This window comes from Alexandromys fortis, unplaced genomic scaffold (assembly GCF_014885135.2).
Source record: "Alexandromys fortis isolate MF-2015 unplaced genomic scaffold, M_Fortis_MF-2015_v1.1 scaffold_231, whole genome shotgun sequence".
NCBI lineage: Eukaryota > Metazoa > Chordata > Mammalia > Rodentia > Cricetidae > Alexandromys > Alexandromys fortis.
Window position 1 is genome coordinate 1,696,337 of NW_026068613.1, and position 10,905 is coordinate 1,707,241.

The 10,905-nt window shown below is 41.5% G+C and overlaps 2 protein-coding genes across 2 annotated transcripts in view; both read left to right on the top strand.

Annotated features, from left to right (window-relative positions):
* Positions 1 to 1,736: 1,736 nt before the first annotated feature.
* On the top strand, positions 1,737 to 9,471 carry LOC126495957 (von Willebrand factor A domain-containing protein 5A-like). The gene is made up of 11 exons (XM_050133556.1): positions 1,737 to 1,837; positions 2,049 to 2,140; positions 4,736 to 4,791; positions 4,905 to 5,107; positions 5,392 to 5,614; positions 5,732 to 5,907; positions 6,138 to 6,252; positions 8,043 to 8,212; positions 8,446 to 8,534; positions 8,925 to 9,069; positions 9,388 to 9,471. The coding sequence occupies exons 4-11, from the start codon at positions 5,024 to 5,026 to the stop codon at positions 9,469 to 9,471; spliced, it is 1,086 nt and encodes a 361-aa protein (XP_049989513.1). The 5' UTR covers positions 1,737 to 1,837; positions 2,049 to 2,140; positions 4,736 to 4,791; positions 4,905 to 5,023.
* Positions 9,472 to 10,014: 543 nt separating this feature from the next.
* Positions 10,015 to 10,905, top strand: part of LOC126495958 (von Willebrand factor A domain-containing protein 5A-like) — a 10,141-nt gene continuing 9,250 nt past the window's right edge. Inside the window, exon 1 of the mRNA XM_050133557.1 lies at positions 10,015 to 10,068. Within this exon, the coding sequence (XP_049989514.1) occupies positions 10,015 to 10,068 (54 nt within the window). The remainder of the gene's footprint in view (positions 10,069 to 10,905) is intronic.

Here is a 10,905-nt window from a genome sequence, read left to right on the forward strand (position 1 = left end):
AGGACAAAGGCAAACTCCACTGGTCTACTAAAAAATTTTAAAAAAGGATTCATAAAATGACTCTAAAAGATATTCTGCTACATGCAGAGACCAATACAATACCTTATTCAGTCATCAAGAGGGAGAGAAAGAGGGGGAGAGAGAGAGAGAAAAACTATCTAGTAAAGTTGGATAACAATATTTCTACCTTTTATTGTTGACAAAACACAAATTCACACAACATTGCCTTCCATATATACATAAATATATACCTAAAATTTAAATTGACATGTTTCTATTTAAAACCTTGATCGTCAAACTCATTAAAAATTTTACATGTAAGGATAAAATCATGCATTCTTTTAGAATCAAGTTTGGATTTATGGTTAACTATAACATTCTGTTTATTTGTATGTACTGTGCCACAAGTGTTCCCGAATTCTGTTTCTTACAACATTTTTGTCACATCTGCTCTGCAGAAGACTCAAGTCCCAGGCTCTTATTCCACTAGCCTGGAAGGAGAACTCTGCTTACTCTGCCAGCTTCTGACTTTTAGTGCTAGATACTCCAGCCAGCCAACAATGAGCAACAACACCAGATGTGATTGCTTCCCAGATGCTGTTCCCCTTTTAAGGCAGAGTGTGTGCCCCGGACCCATGGTGAACAGGAGATGGAAGCCTCAAATAATAGAAGCACTGATGTATGTAAAGTCATTGATAATTAACTCTGCCATAGAAGTACTCCATTTTCATGCTTTTTTGTTTGTTTGTTTGTTTTATTTTGTTTTGTTTTGTGATTTTTACAGCATTTTCACCTGAGAAACAAATTGCTTGCTTTGCCAGCCGGCTGCAGAAGCCAGGCAGAGGGAAGCAGCAAGCTGTGAAATTCAAAAGCGATTCTCTTCCCTGCAGATGCTTTAGTCATGGTGTTGCTATGTTACAGAGCCAGAGAAGTGGGCGTGTCTTCCAGGAAAATTAATCTGCAGCTGTTTTCACTTTTCTTGACTCGCAGCACGGGGATTTCTGGGGAAGGTGAGTGACAGCCCTGCAGGTTCTGGGACCAGATCCCAGTCCCCTCTCTAGAAACACCCCGCCCCACCCCCATACTACACCCCACCCCTCACCTCAAGACTGCCTTCCCTTCCCCTTTCCTCCCAGGCCCTGCAGGCCCATTCTCTTTAGGGGCTTCTTCAAACTGCAGCGAGTATGTACTTGTGGGAGATTTCTGCGCCATTGGAAGTTTAGGGGAAACTTATCCGGCTGCAAGAATCATTAAATCATCTAGTAGCCTCTAGTAAGCCCTTCTCCCTCCCTCTCTGTCTGTCTGTCTGTCTGTCTGTCTGTCTGTCTGTGTTTCTATTTGTTGTTTCTGCCCTTCTCTTTTTCCCTCTACTTCCTTAACCCTTTCCACTCCGTTTTTCATTTCCGAAGTTCCTTTCTTTACAGTCAGCTAAGGTACCAGTTTTCTGTAAAATCGTGCTGTGAGTGGAAGCACAGCTTTAAGCCTCTGACCACACAAACTGCTTGGAGCACTTAAGATCTTATGGGAAAAAAAAATCTCAGGAAAACTGACCTTTTTAAAGTAAATTTTCAGGTACTAAAAATCAAGAGCAGACAAATTTAAGTTGAAATGTTGCCCCCAACCCCCTTATTTTGTTTGCAAGTTCTGCTCCCTAGTCCAGGTTTCCTCCATGGTTAGCTTCTAGCTTCTGGATTTCCCATCAGCCATCTGCGGGGGGGTGTGGCCAGCTGTTTCTTCTCACTCCCACCTCTGCCACTGCAGTTGCAGTGCTCCGAGGGTCCACACCAGAGCAGATCCCGGCTCAGTGAGAAGCCCTCCATCCTCCAGCAGCGTCAGGGTCAGTACTTCCAGCCTGATCACTCCTGGGCATACTGGGCCCACCACATACTCAGAGCCACCGTTTTTTTCCTGAGAGACAGAAAAAAGCCTTCCACATCAGACTGTTTATATGAGAACGGGTGGGAGGAAGGGTGAATTCCCGAGGTGAGGGGAATTTACTCTGAGGTTGGCCTCAGGAAATAAAGGGGTTCTATTTTGCTTTTCATTAGGTGATTGTGGTCTGCCTGTTTCCTCTCTCAGCCACTGCCAGCCTGAGAGCTCTGCTGTCAGACAGTCCATCCTTCAGCTGAGCTGCTCCTGGGTGAGTCTCCTACTCCGATGCTTCCTGTTGCTGTTGTTAGATATTCTTTTCCCTGGATTCAGGCCCTTCTCTGTCTCATTTAGTCTCAGTTAAAGGAAGCCCCCTTTCTCAGCATGTTTTCCTAGCTGCTCTGTGTTTTCATATGCTCTCATCTGTTGCAATTTGCTATCAAGTGACGAACCATTTTAATAGCCAGGCATTATTCCCCTGTTAATGAAGAAAAAGGTGAAGAGATGAGCCAGAGTCAGAGCTGCTGATCAGTGTGTGTGTGGGGGTGGGGGGAAGAGGGGAAGTGTGATCAGCATGACGATTGCATGTTTTCTTCTCTCTTTCTGTGTGTGTGTGTCTATGTGGGTGTGTGTGCATGTGCACACACTCCATATGCACAGCAAATGCTGTATCAGTAAGAAACATCACAACTCAGAATCTATTTGAAATTGTAATTTTAATTATGATAGTTGGCTCAGGAAAATCATTGTCAAGTGCTTCAGAATCCTTGAAGTGGGCTTGTGCCACAAAGAAAAACTGGCCTCTCAACAGCCTTTATTTTCCTAGCTGGTGTGTCTCAGGGAAGGGGAAGGTACGTGAATCAACTGCCCTGGCGCCAATGCATCAGCATCAAAGAACCAGCTGTCCTAAACATGCAGTGTGCTCCAGGCAGTGACACTGCAGCTCCAGGGAATAGTACCCTTCATGGTGCCTGCCATGCAGTGTGGGATACATTTTGTCAGGGCTGGAGAAGGAAAGCGAGGAGGTGATCATGTACAGAATTCTCTCATGGAAAATTTCAGGCCCATAGTTAGTGTTCCTGGGAAAACAGAGTTCACGTTCATGGGTTTGCAGCCTCTTTAATAAAAGACATTGGTAGCAGGTTTAGAAGGAAGCTCTAGGACAGTTATATTAGAATTGGAGGACAAAGAGTGGCCATCGGTGCCTTTTAATTTATGCATGTAAATGGCTATAGAATGGAAAGATGGGCCTTTCGGGAAACATCTAGAAAGGCTACACTGCAAATAAAAGCATGCTTAGGCCTTGCGCTGGTATAGGAAAAAGACACAAAATAAGGTGAAGGAAAAGTTAAAACGTTTTGAGTTAGTATTCACATAAGCCAGCAGGTACTGAGGGCCTGTGTGATAGGAGCTCTGTGGACTCCAGACTGTGGGAGGGCTAAGGGGGTGGTAAGTTTATTATCTCATTAAGAAGACAGTTGTTCCTCCTATCTCCTCAACTGTCAGCTTTCTGGAGAGGTTCCTGGCCAGGTGATTGACAGGCCCAACTGGATTAATGCTTAAGTGAAGGAAAATCATATGTAATGTATAGCTATACCCATTGCCAGAGAGAGAACTCAATTTTTTTCTTTTGACTGGAATAAAACATTTTTCCTTTAATGGTTCCCAACAAAGTCCTAGTACCTCCATCTTTTCATATTGTATGTAGTTTTAATTCTAAAGTAGGGTCAAGATCATGCTTTCCTCTTTAATGTTACCAGAATATGCATTCCAAAATCAGCCACGAGGGAAGGGTCCATCCTTAATGGACTTCAAGGCTGTTCAAATCTGGGTAGCTATCAAATTCTGAGACACAAACATCTATAGACTGTGATAAAGCCATCATGTAAATCATAACCTGGAAGCACGTACTCTGTCCATCTTTTTAAAACATAACATAGGATATCTTTTATAAATATTACAATATTGTAGAAATAAAATTAGAATACCCGTGTGTGTGTGTGTGTGTGTGTGTGTGTGTGTGTGTGTGTGTTTGAGACAGGGTTTATCTGTGTAATAGCCGTGACTGTCCTGGAACTCCCTCTGTAGACCAGGCTGGTCTTGAGCTCACCGAGATCCTCCTGCCTCTGCCTCCCTAGTACTGGGATTAAAAGCATGTACCGCCACACCTATCAGGATACACTAGTTTTAAATTGATGCTATGTTGCATTATAATATTTTATATGTATATTTTTTTAAAAATCTTGGAAAGAATACTGGTGATATGTTTGAATTCTGACCTCCAAAGCAACTCACTCATAAGGAGTCTAAATGCAGGCATCTCTCGGATTCCATGCAGGTCTCTGAACAGTGTGAACCAAATCAAAAGCTGAGGTGTTCATTGAAAAATAGAGACTATAACAGCAGGAGCACCGCTAACATCTGTCATCATGGACAAATGCCTTCTAAGGATCTAGTCTAGTATCCTAGTCTAGGAAGCTCATCCATATGGATTGACACGTTTATATGCTGGTGCCTTGGTTCTCATCTTAAAAAAAGCATATTGGTGTTCAGAAGAGCTAAAGTTTTGGCGCCTGTTCAGTATGTATATATGTATTGGTCACACTTTTGAGAAACTGCAATTGAAAACAGCCTCAGAGAGTTCCTGTTTGTGGGTACCTCAGGATTTCTAGATCTTCCAATCTGGGGTGCCCTTTACTACAAATTTATTTAACATTTCTGTCTCCTTCACTCCACATCGCTTCTTCCTAACTCTAAAACTGCTCCTCTGCATGTCTGCTTGCATTCTGCCAGAGAGACATAAGTGTTGGTATTTGAATGGTTGGCTTTAACCATTTAAGATAGTGTATAATGTGTCTTTCCACAGAAACGGTGTCAACATGGTGCGTGCAAGTGGCTTACTCACTGGCGTAAAGGACCCAGGTAAGCAAGAGTTAAGAGTCTTAATGCCAAATTCTTTAGATCTAGACAGGTCTAGCCTATGGGTCTGACTCTAGCAAATCTTCTGAACCTACTGAACCCTCATCTTTCCCCAGTTGCACTGAAGAGCATTGCTGTGACTCTGTCCATCAATGACTTTGTGGCTGGTGTCTCTGCAACCTTAAATTAAGAGAATGAAGAGAAAGACGCCTTGGAGGCCTTCTTTGTGTTCCCCATGGATGAAGACTCTGCTGTCTTCAGCTTTGAGGCCTTGGTGGACGGGAAGAAAATTGTGGCCGAGTTGCAGGACAAGTATCAGGTCTGAGGGATGCTTCATTGTCTCTCCCTCTTCTCTCCACAGAACATTCTCTTTAGACCAAATACAACAACTTAAAATTCCTGCATCAAATATTCTTTCTTTCATTTGTTTCTAATCTAGATTACTTGAGACACAGGTAATTTGAGTCACACAGAGTGTAGCTCTGCCACTGGTAGCAGCCATCAAAAAGCCCTCCAAAAACAGTATTGGCTTTATGTAGATCCTGTCTGTTCATTGGTTTCATCTTCCTCTTATTTTCCCACCCCTCCTGTAATTCCTCATAGGCTCACAAAAGGTATGAAGAGGCCCTCTCTGGGGGATATCAGGCATACCTCTTAGAAGAAGACAAGTGCTCTAGGGATGTCTTCCGTTGCAACGTGGGGAACATGCAGCCAGGGTCAAAGGTGGCACTCACCCTGAAATATGTGCAAGAGCTTCCTCTGGAAGATGATGGGGCCTTGCGTTATGTGCTCCCAGCAATCCTGAATCCTAGGTATCATCTCTCTGGTGAGTACCTCTCCATTTTGAATACCTATCCGTAGTAACATATGTTTCGGAAAGCACTGTAATGTTTGGGAGTGCTGGAAGTGATGACAAGAAACAGAACTAAGGTTCTTTCTGTAGAGCAATCTGTGGACAGTTCCCTGGATCTGAAGACCCCAATAGTCCCTTTGGAGGACCTGCCATACACGCTCAGCATGGTTGCCACCATTAGTTCCCAGCTTGGAATCAGGACAATCCAATCCAACTGTCCCTTGAGTTCCATTGACTACACTGGAGAGGACAAGACCTCTGCTCAGGTACATCGTGTCAGAGTTGTCAGTCTTCTGTGCCTTAGCTATTAACCTGGTTTTAAGTCACCCTTCCTGGATCCTCCTCACTTTCTGGGCTACTGCCTCTTTTACCTACCCTTTGTCCAGTAACTCTTTCCATGCTGCTCTTGGAAGCCTATATCCCTAGATCTGATCTCAGTCCCTGGAAACCATCTGCGGCAGTTCTAACATGGCTTCTCTGCTGGTCCACTGCTCAGGTTTCCTTGGCTGAAGGACACAAGTTTGACCGGGATGTGGAACTCATGATTTTCTACAGGAAGGTGCACAGCCCCAGTGTAGCCGTGGAGATGGGGATGCCTGAAAGGGAAGCAGGTATTTTCTTCCTCACTCATAAGTCACCATCTAAAAAGGAGGACACTCTGCCTTAAATCTACCCTCAAAAATTTCCACACTGATTTTTCTGCCACCTGACCAGGAAAGCATTATTAGTATGAAATACTGAAAGTCCTTGCACTTCTATAACCAAAAATAGATTAACAAAGAATAACGTGATTTTGTCTTCTAGATGAACTTAAGTCCATTAATAAATAGTTGGAGAAAGAATGTTAACAAATAACTCAAAAGAAAAAAATGCAAATGATGTAAACATGAACTGTGAGCAGTCTTGAGAAATATACACTTCAAAATAGTTATATGACATTCTCCCTTCTCAAAAGAGCACACGTGTCCAAATCTGATAATACCTCATGCTTCGGAAAGTGTGTTGAAAAAACCCAGGCCCATGAGAACAGCCCTAATGAAATTTATGGGCCACAAAACCAAACATAAAGCGAAACCAAAAGACATGATTCTGGGATGGAACTTGTAGTGGGATAGGAGTTGTTAGGTAGGGGATTCAAGGGAGGGTGGAATGGTGAGTGTGACCAGGATGTGTTATATGCACATATAAAGTCATCAAAAATAAAAATAATTAGTGAACACTAAAAGTATATATGTTGAAATTTTCTTATTTCAAAGTCAGCAGCAAGACTGTTTGGCATTGCAGGAGAATTTGAATCAGATGTGTTAACATTCATGATAATTTAGAAAATTCAAATTTTTGAAATCTTAAGGAAACACATATAATATGCAGAGGATACCCTCAGCATTTTAATAATATAAAATATTAATAAATAAGAAAATATCACAAGAATAAAATTTACTCTGCCTTCAATAACATGCCTTAAAGTGTACTTATTAAAATAATACTCACTGCCAAATTGAAATGATTTAGAATAAAAATTCCCTAAAAATGCAAAGAAAGGAAGGAAGAAAGGAAGGAAGGAAGGAAGAAAATATTGAGGAATGGAGAGAGGGAGGCAGGGACAAATAAAAGAAGGATAGAGAGCACAAGCAAGGAACTCAGGACCGCGAGGGGTGCACCCACACACTGAGACAATGGGGATGTTCTATCGGGAACTCACCAAGGCCAGCTGGCCTGGGTCTGAAAAAGCCTGGGTTAAAACCGGTCTCACTGAACATAGTGGACAATGAGAACTACTGAGAACTCAAGAACAATGGCAATGGGTTTTTGATCCTACTGCACTTACTGGCTTTGGGGGAGCCTAGGCAGTTTGGATGCTCACCTTACTAGACCTGGATGGAGGTGGGTGGTCCTTGGACTTCCCACAGGGCAGGGAACCCTGATTGCTCTTTGGGCTGATGAGGGAGGGGGGACTTGATCGGGGGAGGGGGAAGGAATGGGAGGCGGTGGCAGGGAGGAGGCAGAAATCTTTAATAAATAAATAAATTAAAAATAAAAAAAAAACATGGTTTGGGCTTGAGTCTTCCTAGCTCACTGTTCTGTTCACAGTGAATGAGTGTATGAGCATGTATGTGTGTGTGTGAGAGAGAGTTCTGGGAAGTGGATCCAGAGCCTTTCATGTGTTAGATAATCACTGCAACTGAGCTATATTCTCAGCACTCTTTTTAGTCCTTTTTTTTTTTTCCTTAAGAAAGGTCGTGGACTCATTCTGTAGCTTCGATTACTTTGAACTTGCAATTTTTCTGTACTAGTCTCCCAAGTAACTGAGATTTCAAGCCTGTATCAGCAAAGTGTTCTTGGGACTTTAGGATTCTTGAGTTTCTATCTTTCTTACAAAGTTCTTATCCTTTCTGTATAGATAGTTTGATGGGTGCTCCTTCTGCAATGGTGAGTTTCTATCCAGATATCCCAGAAGTGGAGACTGCAACAAAATGTGGAGAATTTGTGTTCCTGATGGACCGTTCAGGAAGTATGAAGAGCCCCATGAGTGGCCAGAACAGGTCTCAGCTGAGAATAGATGCTGCCAAGGTAAAAACAGCATATGTCTTTCCCATGAACAATATGCTCACAGAGGATGAGTCTGTTGTTTTTTCTGGGGTGTATTTAAGATGGAGGTATGTTCCTTGTCTGAGTTCTCAGGCTTTCCTTAGAGTACAAGTTAGAATAAAGTGGCCTGACAGCCCACAACCTCCACCGTTGTACCAAGCATCTGTGCATGTGTGTGCCTAGTTACTCTACTCACCCTACTTTCTCACCTTCAGGAAACACTGATTCTGCTACTGAAGAGTTTGCCTATGGGCTGCTATTTCAACATCTATGGATTTGGATCCACCCATGAGGCATTTTTTCTGTAAGTTTCTAGAAAGAGAGTTCAAGAAGATATATGAGCTCATCCAAGATAGGTATGAATTCAGTAGGTAGGAGTACTTGCCACCCAGCTTGGCAACCCAAGTTTGATCCCCAGAACTCACGTGGTAGATGGAGAGAATCAGTTCCCACAAGATGTCATCTGAACTCCCACACGTATGCTACCACATGCATACCACAAGCATGTGCACATACACACACACACAAAATTTTGTAAAATCATATAAAAATATTTTTAAAGGGAAGAACTGCAGTGTGAAAAGAGTTTATCTGGGTGTGGGGGAGTTCAGAAAGGACTATTATTTGATGGGGTTTCTCAGCACCCCCAACTTGATGCTGCCATCACGTGACCACATGTGCTTGCTTCTTTCAGGAATAGTGTGCGGTACACTCAGGAAACCATGGAGAAAGCAGTGGAGAAAGTAAAGCTTATGCAGGCAGATCTGGGAGGGACAGAAATTTTAACACCACTCCGGAAAGTTTTCAGGAAACCACCTATTCCAGGGCATCCCTTACAGGTAAGAATTGGAACAAGGATAACAGAAGGGGTGGAGGGAATGAAAATTCTCAAGAATACATGTCCTGGAATGTCAGTGCAAGACTATGGAAACACTGTATGTATTTCAGGCTTCTGCTGTATGGGAAAGGGGCACTGATCCTGTGCAAACGTTCTAAATGACCAGAGAACACTGGGGATTAGAAATCTCTTGCCTGTTTATAAAACAGGCACCAGAAACTTTAATGTAAATTAGTTAAGTTGTTTTGAGTTAAGTTCTATTATCTTAATATGAACTTGACGCTGACCTGATGGGTGTTCTGCTTTTTGTTTTGTGCAGGTCTTTGTCTTCACAGATGGAGAAGTTGTTGAAACTTTTAATGTAATCAGGGAAGTTAAATTCCACAGCAAAAGGCACAGGTAAATGGACAGTCTCATTTCTACTGGGGAAACTGAGTTTTAGCAAAGCGAAATATAAGTATTACCTGATACTAGATACTTTTGACAATGATTGAAAAATTTGAGACTTACTAAGTAATATTTATTTTCTTTTACAAAGCTAAAGGCAATGCTTCAATAACATCAATTACATAGAAGACTAATTTGCCTATTTTTTTTAAAACTGACAGTAAATAGATCAATGGGTCATTTTACATTTTTTCAACTCTGTATGTTTTATAAGAAGTAAAACATGTAGAAATCTGCCCAAACCATAAGTACTGGGGCAAATGAATGCACATGAGCATACTGTGTAACTCCTGTGTGGGTCTAGAGCAAGAATAAAATAGAATAAAATATCCTTCCTCAGAGTATGTGAAGTTTTGGCAGATGAGCATTGCTAGGGTAGGGAAACCAGTTTCTTTCATGGCAGTGTCCACTGGCAGGTTGCCCATGTGTAGTGGATAGTCCTACACCCATGCAAATGTGATCAGTACTGGCTAGACTCATTGGGCTATAAAAAGAGGACATGGAATTGGTAGGGGAAATGGCTGGAGCAGAGGGTCTAAGAGGATTGGAGCAGGTAGTGAAGTGTGAAAGTGATCAAAATATATTATATGCAAATTTGAAGTTCTCAAGGAATGAAAGGGTAATATTTATAAATCTTCTATAGTTTTCGAGTGGTTTAGAAAACAGTACCTAACATTTCCATGAACAGAGCCCACACTGAACCTATGCTATGTATTTAATTCATGTAAGTCACACTTACTTAGCTATTTACTTATTAAACTGCTTACTAAACGAGATGATCAATTTACCTTTCTAAGCTTTATAATTCTTGAAAAAATTGAGAAAGTAATAGTGTTTATTAATTAGTTTCCTGTGATTGTTGAAACAGTAAAACTATATAAGCATCAGGGATTGTCTTGATACAATTTAAGTATCATGAAATACTTGCTTTTATTGTTTTCATTGGTATCTACATGAAGTACTTTAGTGAGTTCTAGGCAAACAGTCTAACGCTAAAAGCTCTTGATTTGATTTTATACACAAAGATAAATTATAGTTTAGATCCAGATTACTGTTGAAAGATTTCAAAGTTGCACTGCAAAGATCATGGTGGACTGTGTTATATAGGATGAGAAACCCCAGGCAGTTCCCTGTCATTAAGACTTGGTCGTGAATTCTACATAATAAGATCATTAATCTCAAAACTGGTGTCACTGTGAGCTATGACTTACGCTAACCCAATATAAGGAGACCAATAAGCAGTCCTAGTCTACAGTGTGTTGATTTACAATGGAAATTGTTTTGTGCCATCTAAAATGCTTGTTTGTTTTACCAATAACATATTATCTGTGTATGTACTGTTCTACTTAGGAAATTAAACCATGGATAAGACTATATGCAGTATCAGGAA